The following is a 19653-nucleotide window of genomic DNA, read 5'->3' on the forward strand; positions in this document are numbered from 1 at the left end:
TGATTAGCGCAAGAGGTAAAACTTTAGTAAAATGTGCCTTTTCACAGCAATACTCAAGTAACTAAGCACACAAGTAACTAAAAAGCTATTTACCACAGTTTGTCCAAAATAGGTAGATAGGGTTAGAAATGAAAAACAAGAGGGCATTATTGAAAAGCCAGAAATGGTGAAGGTGCAAAAATATTTGAGTTTTCAGGTGCACACAGAGGAATAAAATACCAAAAAAGAGGTTAATGGAAGGCTGCCCTTTTATACTTAGTCGAGAATATAATGTCACAGCTATATAAAAGTCAAACGTTGTGGTGCTGGAAAAGCACAGCCAGTCAGGCAGCTTCAAGGAGCAGGAGAGTAGATGTTGAGCATAAGCTCTTCATCAGGAATTCTCTTGCTCCTTGGATACTGCCTGATTGGTTGTGTTTTTCCAATGCCACAATTTTTGACTCTGATCTCCAGCATCTGCAGTCTTCATTTTCTCATAGCTATGCAAAACCAGAGTTAGACCACAATAGGGAGTTACTGAGTAGTGGTATACACCACATTTTAGGAAGATGATATTACCCTTTGATGAAGTTCAGCCTAGAAATACTAGAATAATACAAAAACAAAATACTTTTGATTCTGGAAAATGAAGAACAGAAAACACTACAAGTACACTGCAAAACCAGGCAGGCAGTGGAAAATTCTGATGCAAGGTCACCAACCTGAGAAATGAATTCTCTCGAAACACAGGCATCACTTGACCCAAGTATTTCCTGAAAACTTTGGTTTATATTTGTGGATAGCCATTACTCCATTATGTCTCTTAAATTAAAATTTATGAAGCATGATATTTCAGCTTAACTAAAAAGATTAAGTTAAACTAACTTTTGATGACTAAATTACAAGGAGAGCACCCTCAAACTGTAGGTTTGTAAATATTCAGCCAGTGAATCAAATCTTAGAATGCTGCAATTCAGAATGTTATGGACTAGGCCAGACCCTTCAAAACATTTTAAGAAAGTAGCCCAGATCTTAACTTTTCTAGTTGTTTCAGGCAGATGTAAAGTGGATAACCCAGAAGTGATGCAGCTGGTCAAACCACTTGGCTTCAAGTAAAACAGAATTTATTTCCACACGACCAAAGGAAACAAACAAAAGAAAACAGAATTTAGAATAAAGATTTGAAAACCCGACCAAACATTATATCCCCCGCAACTTAAAGTGCTGTTCCGATTTCCTACAACATCCCACAAACACACCCCTTGGCAAAAAGTTACATTCAAACACATGTTGTTACAGGCCAGAGATGTTAGAGAGAATGACTTAGCATCATTTGTTGAAGCATGGAACCTCTTTCCACTGCAGCAGCTTCTCTGGGTCCCCAGCTAAAATGAAATCAAACTAGAAAAATCCCTGAACTGGTCACTCCCCTTTCATTGTACAACTGTTTTTTTAAAAAGCCTTTTTCGCTGATTGTTGCCTTGGGCAGTATCTGTTGTCTAATAGCAAAGACCCCAAATCTCAGACAAATCAGAACCGCTCTTTTACAATCCCTCTTGAAAAAATTACCAAGGACAACATAACCTTGTTAAAGGAGAAACATCATCACTGATCAATTCAACATCAATTGCACATGTGGATGGCTCTCAGCCATCATTCCTGCGTTGCGAACATGCACAAAGTATGACATTATCAATTTATTAAAATACACAGGTATATCATCCAATAGTTTATTTCACATAAAAAGATCTGAAATACACTGAATATTTACATGAAAGAATCTACATGACTACTTTCTATTCAATCCTAGCACCACTGAACTGAATAGATAAAAAGGTGATAGTGTGTGTGGTATAAAGTTTGCTGCACTTAAAAATCCATTGTATTTTAACATTGAAACCTTGAATTGTGAACAATAAGTGATTTGCTTTCTACAGAAGTTCTAAGCTCAGAAGTGTTTGTCTCAAATTTCCACATTGCAACATTGTTACTTAAAACAAATTGACAGGAAGTTTTAAAAAGCTAAGAGAAAATTAGACAGGTTTCAACTTTTGTTATAAAAGGATTCTGACAACATAAATACTGAACTCAAAGATCAAAAACGTATATGTACCCAACGGCACCTTTGTGCGCACGTTCTGAGTTTCATACATCAAACCACTTCCAGAATAAATTGCAAATCAATAGGCTTGAACTTGTTTATATAATTCACATGTCTGAAGGAGATGGCTTGAATAAAACAACTTTAATATTAATACTGAAATGGACACAAATGCCAAATAAAAGGATACTTATGTCAGCTATATCTATTATTACTCCAGAGTCACATTCAGGAACTGTTTCACACACTGAAGTGTTTTCAAAATTCATTTTACACGTACTTTTAGGTATTACAACAGAAAACTACTTACAAAAAGTTACACCAAGCATAATTAAAACTTGCTTTGCATTAACATGCCATTTATCAACTTAGGAATTTGATTTTATACCAAAATTCAAAAACACAGACAAATTTAGAGAGATAAGACATTAGAAACATAAGGAACCCAATGCTTGGATTCCTGTCAGTCAACTGAGGTAGTTTTAACAAGTAATAGTGCTCAGAATTTGCCAGCAAGTTTAAATTCTCATTTAAAATAGAAACGTACTTGAGTTTTCTATTTTAAGAAATAAAAGTTATGAAAATTTTCATGTTTCCCAATTCTCCCACATGTAAAAATTGATTTACTGAGACCAGGCTTTAAACAGATACGTAGAAGAGCCTACTTAATGTGTTAAATGCCAGGTACATACACAGCAAATTAATATACACAGTTACAATATATAGTAAAACTGCAGCATTTGGTTCTCATTAGTTCAAATGACAGTAGAAAAGTGAATGAGTAACCAATAATAAGTTGCAGGCAAAAATAAGCAGAGCAGCACTCATCCTGGACTTTGCAAATGTCTTAGCGAAGGTAGGAAACACTTGCCCAAGTTCTTCTTATTGAAACAAGTTACAAAGAAGGAAAGAAAAAACCTAAGTGCACTCTTAAAAGATTAGCTTGCAGGTTAACAGACTAACTGAACAAAGGGAAATGCTATGATCTACCCCAACTATAATATATTTTTAAAAAGGAACAATCAAGGCACTGGCACACAGGTGTAATCATTGAGTAAGCACATTTACTACTTCGCTTATAAGATTTGCAATGTTTTATAAAATTATGCTGGGAGAACATTGCTGACAACTGAAAGCTAATCTCCAGGTTGAATTGTAATCTTTAACACCACCAATATTGTAATTCAGGATAAAGCTGTACATCTCTATGACTCAACAGTTGGCATCAGTGGATCCAAAAGTCAACTTACGCAGCCAAAGAGGACCAGTACCTCAAAATGAAAGTGGGATTTAACAAAAAAAAATTTAGAATACATTAAATTAGTGCCTTCCCTAATTTGCCACAATATTTAATCCTCTAAATGGTGGTGACAAGACTTTCTTAAGCTTGATTTGTATAGGTTTTGAACTTATTCTTTCAATACATATATTAGTTGGGTAGCAAAAATATGTGGATATCAGGATATCTGAACGACAACCAGGCATGGTCTGATTCTGTGGAGGATGGTGTCATGCATGCTGTATAATATTTCCCATTGTCTTGATGCAGACATGTATCTATCTGAATTTATATAATTTTGATAGCATCTGCAGTCCTTTTGCTTTTGTGAATCAAAGACAAAAATAGAAACTGCTAAAAAAACTCAGCAGGTCAGGCAGCATCTGTGGAGAGAGATCAGAGTTAATGTTTTGGGTCCAATGACTCTTCTTGAGCTGGGTTCTGAGAGTCACTCAACCTGAAAAGTTAACTGATTTCTCTCCACAGATGCTGCCAGACCTGAGCTTTCCTAGCAATATCTATTTTCCGTCCTTTTTAATTTTGTTTGAGTTTCTATATTTGGTGCAGCTGGTTTTGTGGGAATAAACAAAATTAAAAACTTAATGTAGTTGGCAAATATTAAATTAGGTCAGTTTTAAGTTTCCTGGATGCCAAAATATTTTAAAACACACTCATCAGTAACTTAGAATTGTCTGTGGCAATAGAAAATCAAAATGGTATGCTGCCTTCAAAAAGTGGCAGACAACATTTCAGGCTCCATAAAATTTGAAAGTTTAAGAACAATATGCATATATTGTTAGATGTCCATTTCCCTGCAAATAATTGTTTAAATATAGAAAGATTTGCATGCTTGAGAATGATATTTAAATCAGAGAATTGATCATTTAAAACCAAAACTAGAAAATACTGAAGTACAGCATCAAGCTCCTACTTTCACTGAAAGCAAGTAAGACAATCAAACTTCAGACGTAAGTTCATAGTGGATTTCATTATTATTCCACTTCATAATTCCAGGCATAAAACATGATTTTTTTCTAGTTATGTGGCAATCACCTACATACCTAAATTCAAATTTATTAACAGAAACCTTGCCCAGTTTGTTCAGCATTAAAAAATAAAAATAAAAGCAAAACAGTTTTGTCATATATGCAAGTAGATCATATGTATAGTATTAACCTTAGATGAATTTTTGTGAAGCAAAGGCTATATGAAGGAAAAGGAACAGTAAAACTATTCATAAAATTTCTTCAACCAATAAAGTCAACTTACGTACCAGATAGGAAACTCTTCTGTCTTGCGCTGAAATCATCAGCAGAAAGATGATTTCCAAGGTGTTCTGTGCACTAGTTCAGAAAGGTGACTCATCACTGAGCTGACTATCTGGTTCCACAGGAAATACTATTAGCTGTAGTATAATATTTTTAAAAATCTTGTCCCAACCACTGGGCGAAGATGCAGCACATTTTGGGATAGTTATCAACTGAATTATTTGTAGCTTTTAATTAGAACATTCCCTAGCAGGTTTTTAAAATTCATTACTGTCATTAGATTTATGATAAAACAGACTCTATACAGTTATTAGCTGAGATTGCACCATACACATTTACACAACCAAAATATAGCATACTCCACTCCCAGTTTTCAATACTTCTATCATTCCACATTTTAGAATTCCCCATCAACATCAGTCTGGCAATTATTTGGCATGACCCTGTTGGTGATATCTAACTAGGTTATTAATTAAATACAAAGAGGGCAGTGTTTATTTTTGTGCAAAGCTGATGTCTCAAGACTAGCCCCATCATTCCATGTATTGTATGTGGTTTAACAGAAAAATGCTACCTTGCATAAATTTAGAAATCATTGTAAACACTTAAGATACTCCATAGAAGTTTTTAAAAATATAAAATTCTGCCTACTTTGTCCCTTTAAAGATGACTAGACAACTATACTCAAATTGTCAAACCAATGCATAAAGTAAACTGCTAAATCTGGTTTTTTTTGCTGTGCTTTGTGCAGGATTGTCTAGTATCCCACAATTTAAAAAAATGTAAAATCAATAGATGCAATTTCATATTCTTCTGAATAGGAATGCTTTGTTTTGTAATACTCAGTTATGTATCAGTTAAGGCAACAGATGAAGTGACTCAGAAGTCAAAACACCACAGAAGCAAACATTCAAGATGACATGGGAGTCTGGTCTGTTTCTTCTAAAATAGATGCTTTAGTTGTAATCACTTTTTATATAGTGTTTGAAGAATTTGATAGACTTCATCAAGTTCTGTTAAAAATATCAGACACTTAAAATTTCTCATTGGTATATCAACATGTATATCAGATAACTTCTGAAAAATGACAGAACATCTACATTATAAAAAGATTACTGAATGCACAAACCGGTCATCATTATGCATGCTACTTGCAACCAATGTGCTTGAAGTTTACCAACTCAGTGCTGTCCAATGCTCACAGCTTGATTTTTAAGTCTTTTTGCGACAAAGGCTGTTCTGCGTATTTAGCTTATAATAATATCTGGGCAACATATGGAGAATGAGTACTTGCTACAGCAGCCAACAGAGGCAAGTCACTTGATTCAATCCTGTAAAAGAGAAGATGTACTAAGTTGCTGTGAACAACATGTAGGATAAAAAAAAAACACATTCTGCCACAAGCCAGAAAGAATATACATAATTTCAAGTGAATACTTCAGTGCAGGGTTCCTATTTTGATGGCATCTCATACACAAGCTATTTTTAGTGGCCAATGCTCTCCAAAATCAGTTGGTTTGTATAAGGAATAAAAGAACCTTATGTTTACAATTTACAAAACAAAAACCCTTGCAGGACTGTAGTCATTCTAAATTAAGTGAGGCCGTTTGGAGGCTGGGCTGATCAGAAAATTGTACCATGTTCTATTTTCATGCACCAAAACCAGGATCACTTATTTGGAATAGTTTTAATTGAACCATTTTGGTAAACCCAAACCTAAGCCTCTCTCCCAGGTTGATTAGGGAATGTATCAACTTTTCTAAAGGATCATTTGAACTCTTAGAAATGGAAAATCAAAGTAGAAATGTACATTCAAAATAAAACAAAGTTCTTACGTTATCCCTGAAGAAAAAGGTGTTACAAAAGATCAGTTTCAAATTTACATTGTATCTGTGACAGGCCAAAATTTGTGAAGCATGACTGACAGCATTTTATTTTTGCACAAAAATAGCACTTGAATAAAAGAATTTGAAAATTATAGCAATTTAGAAAATTAAAAACCTTAGCAGATATTTTCATAAGGAAATTTGATTTGCACTCGAGGAGAGCTGGAGAGTGAGGAGTGAGCAATGTTAACAGCAAGGAAGTAGGATTGACTGGATTGACCCATGGGACCTAGCATAGGACTTGAACTAAACAATCTCTGTCTCTATGTCATAAATAATTCCAAGCCTTTATGTACTTCTAAAAGAGCTAGGAGTGTAAAAGGGGGGAGAAAAATGTCATTAAAAGGTACAGGTGGTTCTCCTAGAATGCTGTAGTTGCATTCCAGTGAAACCTCACTTAATAGAAATTGAGGGCCTATGGGGAAAGTGGGGTTAGGGGCAGACCGGCAAAGAGTATCACTCACGATTGCTCAAAAGTCTAACGCAAAGCATAGCACAGCCTGAATGAAGGTTGAAATCATTTTTATTAACAAAAGTAAATTTAACACAGTACTCTGTACAGTACCTCTCAAAACTGCTCTGTTGGCAGTTGCCATTGGCGCAAAGATCCTCACTGAAATCAAATATGCGCAGAACGGCATGTAGGCTGGCACCAACATCACATGCACAGAATGACATGAACACTGGCACATGTGCAAAATGGCATGGTCATGGCAGAAGGGCACAGAGATTTTGGCGCAGTTATCTGCGCATGCACAGAATGAAGTTCGCGAATTGAGCCCCACTGGAATCTCACCATAGCGAGTAGAGGTAAGTATTCTCAAAAATATCATTTCCTAATTCTTCAGCGACATTATAGCCAAATTGTGCTGTCAAAATTCAGTCATAATATAACCTGCCTAAGTTTATAAGTTGAAGTGCCATAACTTTGGGAACTTTAATGAATATTATTGAAAACACAACATGTTTGAAAACCAGTAGAATATACAGCTTCAAGATTCTAATTTACCCCAGCACCACTCCCAATTCTTTTACATGCACTCTGGTGTGGCCTTTCAGGTATTCGGACAGCATCTTGCTTTTAAAATACAGCTCTTGTAGTCTGTCCTCAAGATGGGTTAAGCACTGCAAAAACAAAAACGCCAGAACTGCTCAACTATAATCAAAACAAAATGCTGTTAAAGTCAACCAAATACATTTACCCATGAGAAATTTTGGCTAAAATATTTTTAAAATGGAAATAAAAATTTATTAAAAAGTGTCTTAGGGTGGTGGTGGGGGAATACCTTTCTGATGTGACAGCAGATGTAGGTTTTTTAAGTGTGTGGAAACACATAACCAGCTATCAAGTAATACTGAAACAAAGATAGGTGGAGTAGGCCATTTGACCCCTTGAGCCTGATCTGCCATTGAATTTGGTCACAGGTGACTATCAAGGTGAATCCTCTAATCCCACTCTCTCACTGTATCGTAAGGCCATTAGACATAGGAGCAGGAATTAGGCCATTCAGCCCATTGAATTTGTTCTGCCATTCCATCACGGTTGATGAGTTTTTCAACCTCATTATCCCCACTTTCTTCCCATAGCCTTTGGCCTCTTAGGCATCAAGAACTTATTAATCTCAGTTTTAAATATACAAAATGACCTGGCCTGCACAGCCCTCTGTGGCATTGAATTCTACAGATCGACCCCTCTGGCTAAAGAAGTTTCTCTTTATCTCTGTTCTAAACAGTTTTTCCTTTACTCTTCGGCTATGTCTTCGGGTCGTCTCTCCTGCTGATGGAAACATATTTCCATTATCCACTCGGTCGAGGCCATTCAGTATTCTGCAAGTTTCAATCAAATCCTTCTAAACTCAGAGTATAGTCCCAGAGTCCTCAAACGTTCCTCATATGTTAAGCCTTTCATTCCAAGGATCGTTCTCGTGAACCTCCTCTGGACCATTACATCCATCCTGGAGGTATCGGCTCCAAAATTGCATTCCTAGAAAACTTTAGCCAGAAGCACTGGATCAATTTTCTTCTTGAAAACACTATTTTCGCCTCAACCACTTTGCGGTAGTGAATTCCACAGACTCACCATTCTCCTGGTGAAGAGATTTCTCAGCTGTCCTAAATGTTTTACCCCTTACATTTAAAGCAGTTAAGGACTCCCCCAGTATTGAAATCACCCTCCCTGCATGCAACCTGTCTCGTCCTGTTATAATCTTATAGATTTGAGATTCTCCCTCAGTAAACTCTGGTGAATACAATCCTAACAGACTAAATCTCTCCTCATATTCGGCCATCTGAGGAATCAATTTGGTAACCTTTGCCGTGCTCTGTCCGTTTTAAGAAACATTGCTCCTCAATAACGAAACGAAAATTGTACAAAATATTCCAGGTGTGGCCTCACCAATGTCCTGTAAAAGTGCAGCAAGACACATCCTTGTTCCTGTACTCCTATCCTCTCACTATGAAGGACAATGCACAGCTTGCCTTCTTTACTGTCTGCTGGACCTGCATGCTTACTTCCAGCATATGGTGTTGGAGATACCCAGGTCTCATTGGCCAGTCCCCCTCCTCTGAATTTATAGCCAAATAATGTGTCTTTTTTTTGCTACCTAAACGGATAATCTCACATTTTTCCACGTTATACATGTGTTTGCCCACTCAGCCTGTCCAAATCACTCTGCATTATCTTCACAGCTCACCCTTTCACCCAGCTTGGTCACCTGCAAATTTTGAAGTATTACATTTAGTTCCCTCATCCAAATTATCAGCATTCATTGCTAATAGCTGGGATCCTATTAACAATGCCTGGAGTACCACACTAGTCACTGCCTGCCATTCATTTTTTCTTACTCGTGTATTTACCATTTTCCTCTCCATCTCAATACCACTACCCACAATCCCACAGGTTGAAAGTCCTGTGAAAGTCCAAATAAAGTTCACTGGCTCCCCCCATCAATTCTATGAATTACATCCTTGAAAAATTCCAGTAGATTTGTAAAGCATGATAGTGCTTTTGTAAATGCTTACTGGGTCTGATTCTATCACTATTTTCTAAGTGCTCCACTATAAAGTCCTTGACGTGGACTCTTCCCACTACCAAACATCAGACCCACTAGTCTCAGATTTCTGGTTTTCTCTCTCCCTTTTAAAATAATGGGGTTACATTAGACCCAGGAACAGTTCCTAGACATTGGAGGGTAGCTAAAGAATCTGAGAAGATGACCACCAATGTATTTACTATTCCTAGGGCCACTTCCTCAAGTATGCCGGGAAGTAGATTATCAGACCCTGGGGGTGTCAGCTTTCAATCTCAATTTCTCTAACACCAGTTCTCTGGATACAGAATTATTTCAGTTCCTCTCACTGAAACTTGCATTCCCCATCATTTCCTGGTATATTATTAGTGTTCTCCTTTGTGAAGGCAGAAGCAAAATATGTTCATCAGCCTTTCTTTTGATCCCCATCACAAATTAAAAGTAAAACTTCACCCCTCCCATTTGCAAATTCTTGTGATAAGGATAACATTCCTTAAATATTCCTAATGGCTTGTTGCATCAGCATGTTAAGCCTTCAGTGACTTATCGACAAGGACACGTAGGCCCCTTTTTACCTCTATCATTCCTCACGTTACCATTTCAAGAAATACTCTGTACATCTATTCCTCCGACCGAAGTGGATAGCATCATTCATTTTTGCACATTATATCTCTGCTGCTGTGCTTTTGCTCACTCACCAAACTAGTCCTAATCCTCCTGAAGCTGCTTCACATCTTCCTCACAACACATTCCCACTTAGTGGAACCCTATAAGTTACTGCCTGCCAACACCAGCATAACTTGTTTATTTCTAAGGTTTCTGCCTGTTAGGCAATCTTTAATTCTTGCCATTCCAGGTGGTTTAATTTTGCTAAACCACCTCACGTGGAGAACTTTAATCAAAACCCATTTCAAAATCCAAGTATACTAGATCCATTGACTTAATTCATCTGCAACTTTCTCAAACTATATTTCCCATGTGCAAATCTATGCTGACTTTGCCTATATTATCCAGTGTCCATTTATCAAATCCTTTATAGCATTTCCTAGCATTTTCCCTATGGCTGATGAAGGTTAACAGGTCTGCAGTGACCTCATTTCTCTCTCCTTTAAATAAGGAGGACAACATTTGCTAGCTGATCTGCAAGAATCATTCCAGAATCTATGGAATTTTGGAAGATAATCACCAATGCATTGATTATCTCTATAGTTACCTCATTCAATAATCTGGGATGTAATATATCAAATTCAGGGGACTTAACTTTCAACATTTGAATTACTGCTGGACAAGCACATGGACAGCAGTAAATTGAGGTGTATGTAGGTTAGGTTTGATCTTAGATGAAGATAAATTCTCGGCACAACAGCGTGGGCTGAAGGGCCTGTACTGTGCTGTACTGTTCTATGTTCTAATTCTATCAATTGCAGCTGTACAATCTTTTAATACTAATTTGCTTTAAACTCATTCTCCCTAGTCAGTTTATAATTCTCTGACCACTACTGTCTGTCCTTCCTTCCTTGATGTCGAAATGTCAAAATTTACATTCCTAGAGACTCCTCTAGTCTAACTTCATCCAATTCTATGATGTTAACCTCTTACTCCTTTCTCCCATTAATTTATAAATTGTAAAGAAAAATCTAGTCATTTATAAATTCAGAAATTGTGTTTTTGATGGCAGAGACATTGGGATCAACTGTGAACCGCAATTGCCCTCGCACTAATCACATGAAATGTCACTTCCTATCTTCTACTCGTCTGAATAACTACACTTCATTCTTCTTTGCCTTGAAACCAGTTTACAAATCTATTGTCACTTGCCCTAATTCCACATTCCCGGACTATTAGGAAGCACCTTATTGAAGATCTTCTGAAAATAAAGATTTCAGGCAGTCAGAGATGGAGTCAGAGATATACAGCATGGAAACAGACCCTTCGGTCCAACCCGTCCATGCCGACCAGATATCCCAATCCGATCTAGTCTCACCTGCCAGCACCTGGCCCATATCCTTCCAAACCCTTCCTATTCATATACCCACCCAAATGCCTTTTAAATGTTGCAATTGTACCAGCCTCCAACACTTCCTCTGGCAGCTCATTCCATACACGTACCACCTCCTGCGTGAAAAAGTTGCCCCTTAGTTCTCTTTTATAATCTTTCCCCTCTCACCCTAAACCTATGCCCTCTAGATCTGGACTCCCCAAACCCGGGGAAAAGACCTTGTCTATTTATCCTATCCATGCCCCTCAATTTTGTAAGCCTCTATAAAAGGTCACCCCTCCGTCTCTGGCGCTCCAGGGAAAACAGCTCCAGCCTATTCAGCCTCCTCCTATAGCTCAAACCCTCCAACCCTGGCAACATTCTTGTAAATCTTGTCTGAATCCTTTCACGTTTCCCAACATCCGTCCTATAGGAGGGAGACCAGAATTACACACACTATTCCAGAAGTGGCCTAACCAAATGTCCTGCACAGTTGCAACATGATCTCACAACTCCCATAACTCAATGCTCTGACCAATAAAGGAAAGCATACTAAACACCTTCTTCACTATCCTATCTACCAGAGACTCCACTTTCAAGGAACTATGAACCTGCACTCCAAGGTCTCTTTGTTCAACAACACTCCCTAGAACCTTACCATTAAGTGTGTAAGTCCTGCCTTGATTTGCTTTCCCAGCACAGATCCTTGTGGCACACCACTGGTCACACACCTCCAGTCTGAAAAGCAATCCTCCATCACCACTTTCTGTTTATCTTCAAGCTGCTTCTGCATCCAAATGGCTAGTTCTCCCTGTATTCCATGTGATTTAACCTTACTTACCAATCTATCATGAAGAGCCTTGTCAAACGCTTTACAAAACGCCATGCAGATCACATCTACTGCTCTGCCCTCATCAGTTCTTTGTTACTTCTTCAAAGAACTCAATCACGTTAGAGACATTATTTCCCACACACAAAGTCATGTTGACTATTCCTAATCAGTCCTTGCCTATCCAAATACATGTAAATCCTGTCCATCAGGATTCCCTCCAACAACCTGACCATCACCAACGTCAGGCTCCCCAGTCTATCGTTCCCTGACTTTTCCTTACCACCTTACTTAAATAGTCGCACGTTAACCAACCTCCAGTCTTCCAGCATCTGACCTGTGACTATTGATGATCCGAATATCACAGCAAGGGGCCCAGCAATCACTTGCCTAGCTTCCCAGAGTTCTAGGGTACACCTGATCAGGTCCAGTTTATCAAGTTATCATTGCCTACTATCTCAGCTACTTACTCAGTCCATTCTATAATATTAGTCACTTTTGAAATTGAGTTGACTATTCATTTTTCTTGTTTCTAGATGGTATTTCTAAAGTATGAAAAGACTATGACCACATACCAAATGGTCCACGAACTAAGAACTCATATAAGCTCATGCAATACTCTAAACTCTGCAGCATTTTAATTTAGAAATAACCAGTAACATGGCTTTATTCTTTACACAAAAAAGTGGTTAGTTTATAAAATAATTATTGCTGAACGTTATTAATGTAAAATCTGGTAACTAGTTAAAATATATAAATATAGATTTAAGGTGGGCAAAGCAACTGTATGAGGAAGATGCCAATCTTTTGTATTGTTGAAGGCTTGGTATGCTTCAAGACGCACTAGAAGTTAAATTGATACTTCAAGTCAGGATCAGAGATGCAATGGTTTCTGTAATTGAATAGTTGGAGGCTACTCCTGAAAGAAATCTAAATCATCAGAACAGGATCTGGGTCTCAGTGAAAGCTCACGAGTTCCACCTTTACAGCAATGCAGGTTGAGATTGTGGTACCATGGTTTAGTACATTGCTGTACAGACATCTTAATTCATTTTTAAAGAGGACTTCCTTTCACTTCAGTGAATTTATTCTTAAAATTACTGATTTTTAATGAGATATTCTTTTGAAATTAATGTCCTCCCTCACTTCGTTCTCTCATCTGCTCATCTTACTGGATATTGTTTACATTTACATTACCAAAGCTATTTTGTTGACTCCTCCCCATCATGAGACTTCTTCGTCCCTCATTCCAACAGAAATTTATAGAATCCCTCAAGTGTGGAAGCAGGCCATTCAGCCCTTCAAGTTCACACTGACCCTCTGAACAGTATCCCATCCAGACTATACCTGCATGGCTAATCCACCTAGCCTGCATATCCCTGGAAACTATGGGCAATTTAGCATAGCCAATCCACCTAAGTTACACATCTTTGGTCAGAAAGGAAACTGAAGCACCCGGAGCAAACTCATGCAGGCATGTGGAGAAATGAGCAAACTCCACATAGACAGAAAGTCATCTGAGGGTGGAATCAAATCCAGGTCCCTGGTGCAATGAGGCAGTAGTGTTAGCAACTGAGCAACTATGATTTCCTTTAAGCACGTGCTAATTTTCAGACTCCGATCTGTCTGTTCCTATGCCAAGTTTCAAATGGCTCAGGCAGTGACGTGGAGATTAAATTTAGCACCCAACTCATACATATGTAGCAATAATTATACACTTGTAATTTAGTCCTGCTTGGGCCCTTTGGTTTCCTGAAAATTTGTTTCATATTGCACAATGGACACCACTTGACCAGACATGTGGTTGGAATGTAGTCTAGACAAATCACAAGACAGACGTAACTTTTTACTTACATAATCAGGTGGGAGCTTTAGTTTGTAAAGCTGAAGAATGGATTGGAGCAAGGAGGAAACCAGGTTAGAGACCAACACCTCTTTGCCCAACTTGCTATCCATCATTTTCTTTTGGTTTGTAGCCACTTGCACTGAACACTTATCGGTGTCTGCAATAATACAGACAGATTCTGCAACAGGCTCATCCAAAACAGGGTGCTAAAATAGAAAAAAGGGTAAATAACTCATAACAACAGCATTAAATATTTTGACCTTGATAAACTGTTTTAGAACAATGCAAATTATTAAACTCCATTCAAAATTGAGCAGATGCTGTAAAAAGTCAGGTGTCTAGCTATTAGAACTTCAAAACTCTTAGCTGCCAAAGCCATCTTAATTTCATTCCTTCACCATCTGGATATTGATCTGCAGATTAATTTGCTAGCTGAAAGCCCCTCACAACAAAACATTTCCAAAATAATCCAGCTGCTAGATTTAGCTGGCTGAAAAATGTTTTGCAATGCCAACCAACTTTGCCTCAGACACACACACCATACACAAGTATTGGTGAGAATTATCCAAAAGATCCTGCTAGTAACCCCTGATGGGCTCAACTAAACAGTCAACTCTGAAGTTAACCAGATTGTCTTGAATTGAGTTGATCATAATCTGAATGCTAAGACAACAATAACCATTTGGCATTGAATTCATCATGTGCTCTAAAAAGCACAAGCGTGTTTAAAACATGCCATTTCTTGTTTGAAGCTGAAATGTGAAAATAGCAGAATGCACATCCATTATTGTCGTAGTAGCTAGGGACTCACTGGATGCCACAGTGGTACTTTTGGTTGACTCAGTCTTGCAGCACATTTGGTAGCTGGATAAAGAGAGGTAGCTTTGAGCAACAAATGAGCTTTTCTGGCAACAGTTGATCTTGTTTATGGAAAGACAGCTCAAGGGAAATGAAGAGCTTAGTTGGGGGCAAGCAACACACTACTGCAATTCATGTAATTTGACACTGATTTACTCTTGGGCCCAATCCATTATGGTACATAATGAGGTTTTGGTGGTCAAGAATGTATGGATCAATGCACATATGTAACATACATTATTACTTTCCCCATTACATTTTAACCACATCTGAGAATTAGCCTTTGGACCAACTCTATGTTTGATCCCTCATTTCAAATTACAGACGCACTATTTTAAAATGTCTATGTCTTGTCTCAAATGCTTTTGTATTTTTAGTGGTGCAACTTCCTTCCAGGAATTACGTAATGGGTTAATAAAACCTGTAGAGCACAATGTGGACAGAACATACTAGAACTGCACGTGTCAGTGATATTACAATCAAAACACTTACCTGCACAGCATGTGCTAAATCTGCCATTAAACACTGTTTCAGCTTCTCGTCAGAGCAAGTTCCATGTAAGACTAAGTCTGGGACATATTGAGAACAGTAGCCACCAAACAAAGATTTTCCAAAGTTACTGATACTTGGTCTGCTGCTCATTTTGATGCTGTAGCAGAACCACAGAAAAGTTTGTATTTTAAAATTGTATACTTTGTACATATGGACAGGCACATAAACAGTCCCATATATTTATCCTTCTATAGAAACAGCCTTAATTAACATTTAACATTCCTATTTTATAATACTTTTAAATTCAGATGGTCTTCTTTGGGCAATTTTGCATGTATCTCTTTCAAAGGCACATCTTCCAAAGATACGTCCAAGTGGTCACTACGCATTTACAAGTTCTCCAAATGTCAACCTTTTCAATCCTATCGGATGTCACAGCCTAGCTGTATCTACTCCGCAGCCAATGTCCATGTGTACACACTTAAACAACACCTAAGCAATACTCAGCAAAGGGTGATTTTTCTTTTTCCTCTATCAATGGACTAATTACTGCACCGGAGATCAGCTATGGAAGAATCTGGAAATCAAAGCTAGAACCTTCTTGTCCATAGGGTTTATCAGCATACAAAGGAATACCTTAATTACAGGACGCTTTGATGTTTTCTCAATATCAAGTTTAAGTTGCAACCAAAATAAGATATGAACTAAAAGCAAGCAGGCAGGTGAAACGTTATGGTTAGGGCACTGGCGGTTATGCAAAGGCACCCTAATGTGGCAGATTGGATTAATGCAAATAACAGATATGTAAGCAAAGTGGAATAATGAGGGATACTGCATTCTATATATATTTGGCTAAGCAGGCATAGTCATAAAGCAACAGATCCTTGAGCCAACAAGAGGTCAAACCAATTAGGTGAAAAGTAAAGACAACAGATTTTGTTCACAACCTGCGTACAGACATTGATCAAAGTGACTAACACAATTAATAGTTCAACACTTCGTTTTGACAAGGGTGACTTTAATGGGAAGGGATCAAGACTTACAGTAAACTATGTCATAAAACATTAATGGTTAATTTCACAGACCAGATAGCTGTATCCAAAAAAAAGGTAAAACTAAACCAGTTATTGCCAGAGGAGAGAGTGTTAGGTCTAGTTTCCACAGAAAACAATAATGGATGTCTAAAGAGTTAAGGGACAAAATAAAACAAAGTGAAAGAGCATTGATCTTGGTAAATGGGAGAGTTCCAAGCAAAGGGTAACAAATCAGATAGCAAGAACCTCAATTCAGAAAACCTTCCATAAAATTGAAAAATTGCACATCACTTCCATTTCAGGAAGGTGATAGAGAGAACAAGAATTATAGTAGGTCAGTTAGCCTAACATTAATGGCATCTATAGCTAAGGATAGCGAAAAGTACAAGCTTATCAGAGTGTCATTATAGAATGACAATGTTGGCTGTGCCTGACAAAGCAAATGGACGTGGTGACTAAGATTTTATCTGCATACATTATTGCAAAACGCAAAAGCAGGTGGCAGCCATTCAGTCCACTAAACACGCTCTGCCATTCAATAAGATCAAGGCTGACCGGGTTATCACTATCCATATCTCCTGATATCTTGTTAACATTACACTCAACCTTAGATTTCCTTGTAGATCAAGAATTTAACTCCGCTTTGAATAAATTCAACATCCCAGTCTACACTGTTCTCTGGCAAACAGAATTCTAGATACTAACAACACTTGAAGAAATTCCTCATCTTGAATGGAGAGATGACTTTTTTTTAAAAAATGTGCCCTACTCGGCTAGATTCCACAAATGGAATATATTTAAATTTTAATTCCTTAAGGTATTTGATATAAATGTCTCCCTAGGGGCAGCACTAGAAGATGGGGTTCCTGGAATGGAGGGCTAATTGTTGATCTAGTTAGGGATTGACTGAATTGCAGTAAATAGAAGGAACGATGGACAATTACTCAAATTGCACGATGTGACTCCTGGTGTTGATAAGGTTGCACTAATGTTTTGAGATATTAAGAGGAACCGATAGAATGGATAGTTTGGTAATGATTCCACTGGATGGTGAATTTTGGATTAGGGAATGTAGTCTAAAACAGGTAGGCATAGCTTTCAGGAATAAAGTTAGGAAATACATCTACGTAAAAAGACAGTGCTTTTCGCTTTAAAAACTGATATCAATTCCATTGTCAAGAGAAATCCATTAATCTCAGCTTACAACTCAAATGAGACACATTTAGAATATAGGCAAAGAGTCTATGGTATTAGGTAACAGATTGACAATGATTTCATTGAATGGCAAACAGGTGGCTAAATGGCTTATTCTGTTTTTATGCTCCTAACTTTAGCTCAAAGTCTCAAGTTACATCCATGACTTCTTGGAGGCTGGCAGCTCTCTGCTACTTCCTGAAATATGCACTTGAGAACTGTAAGCCAAGACAGTATAGATTAGGTTATTTAACTTGAGGAAGGGATGACTATAAAGGGGTCATAACACAAGCAAACCTGATCAAATCTACCATAGAGGCAAAACTTGGAAGGACTTCTACTTCCAGCCAATATCTTTAGTAACCATGCTCTTACTTGCCTTGGCGTTGAAAGTTCAAGCTCTTCCATGGTATCTTGTCTCTCATTAAAACACTCCAGTCCTTGTGTAGATGAATCATGGGTTACATCCTCATCATCACTGTCTCCAAGAGCACTGTCAGAACTTTCATTCCTGGGAATGTCACCATCTATCCTCAAGCTAACGTCCTTCTCAGAGTCACCAACCGCCCGACAAGGGATGACAGTAGAGGCGTTGTCCCCATAATCCTGTCTGCCAGAATTAGCACCAACCAATTCACGTGGAGGCATTTTCAAATCATCACAGCATGAAGTTCTTATGGTTGCGGTGTTGCTGGTGGTGTTTTCTCCATTTGAGGATACAAATGATATGACAGTTTCCTTTGGAATGGAGATACCACAAACCTGGTTAGATAGCTCAGCTATGTTGCTTGCTGCAGGGCCACTGTCCTCAGTGAAATGTTCAGAGATACTTGTGCTTCCTTCAGAGAAAGGAATTCTCTCACAATAATGGTCCTGCTTTGCCTGCATTCTTCCTACAGCGTCAGCCATCTCTGGTTGGTCCTCAGCAGGTTGATCTACTCTGTCTGTTTTTGACATGTTGATGCCTTTTTGTACTTGATTACTGTTATTTTTTCCACCTTTGTGGTCCCTGAGGTGTTCCAACTGCTCTTCCATTTCCTTCCTTCTAGTTTCAATATCAGAGTCAGGTGATAGTGAACACCCAATCTGAAACAGCACTCTATCCTGCAGGTATGGGCTCCTTTGAGGAAACCTGTCTGGACACTTCATTCCAGATAGGACAGAAGTAGCTCGAGATATTTTCACTGGAGGACTGCTTGTCAGCTTTGCTGCAGTCGGTGATGCAGAACAAGTAGGTCCATCAGTTAATCCAAATGCCTCATGCCCAAGCATTTGTGTCTCTGTATCACACAGTGCAGATTCTTTCACAGTCGTTATTGTCTCTTGTGTGTTTTCTTGAATCATTGTGACTTCTGCACACGTGTTAGCAGTGTCAAATTGGGCTCCATTCACAACTGAAGGTTCTTCATCGTACTGTCCAGAAGTATACCTTTCATAGCTATCAGATTGAGTCTTACTAACTGCTTTGGATTTTATATGTATTTGCATTGATTTATCTACAACCATCGTATTTTCTTTCTCAACACTGGTTGAAGATCGAAGTGGAGTCACCACAGTAGGATCATCCTTATGAACACTGACCACTACATATTCTGATTCTTCCACTTCTCCCTTCTCTAGTGCAGTGGAGATCTTGGTTCCTGCTTGGATATTCTCACCTTCTGAGGGTTTCTCTTTGCATATTAGCTGGTTTTCTTGAAGATCTGAGCACCGTATAAAGTAGCTAAGGACAAAAAGTAGGCGCTCAACTAGTTCTTTACGTTTACCAACCACAACAGTCCTGGCGAGCCTCACTGGAGAGCCAATAGCTCCATACAAATCACCTAGAAAGAAAGGCACAGAATTAGTAACAGCTATAAATACTCTAACAGAAAATGTTC

General features: G+C 38.1%; 1 protein-coding gene across 5 annotated transcripts in view; it reads right to left on the minus strand.

Moving 5' to 3' along the window:
* Positions 1-886: 886 nt before the first annotated feature.
* Positions 887-19653, minus strand: part of LOC140485756 (folliculin-interacting protein 2-like) — a 132122-nt gene continuing 113355 nt past the window's right edge. For 3 of the 5 annotated variants that reach the window (XM_072584255.1, XM_072584254.1, XM_072584256.1), the window contains exons 14-18: positions 18153-19596; positions 15546-15702; positions 14204-14401; positions 7523-7638; positions 888-5958 (exon numbers count right to left, since the gene is read on the minus strand). In XM_072584255.1, the coding sequence (XP_072440356.1) occupies positions 5880-5958; positions 7523-7638; positions 14204-14401; positions 15546-15702; positions 18153-19596 (1994 nt within the window). In that variant the 3' untranslated portion in view covers positions 888-5879. Of the gene's footprint in view, positions 5959-7522; positions 7639-14203; positions 14402-15545; positions 15703-18152; positions 19597-19653 lie in introns of those variants that run through there. The other 2 variants (XM_072584257.1, XR_011962428.1) reach the window with 2 other exon arrangements.

Source organism: Chiloscyllium punctatum, chromosome 14, assembly GCF_047496795.1.
Source record: "Chiloscyllium punctatum isolate Juve2018m chromosome 14, sChiPun1.3, whole genome shotgun sequence".
Lineage (NCBI taxonomy): Eukaryota > Metazoa > Chordata > Chondrichthyes > Orectolobiformes > Hemiscylliidae > Chiloscyllium > Chiloscyllium punctatum.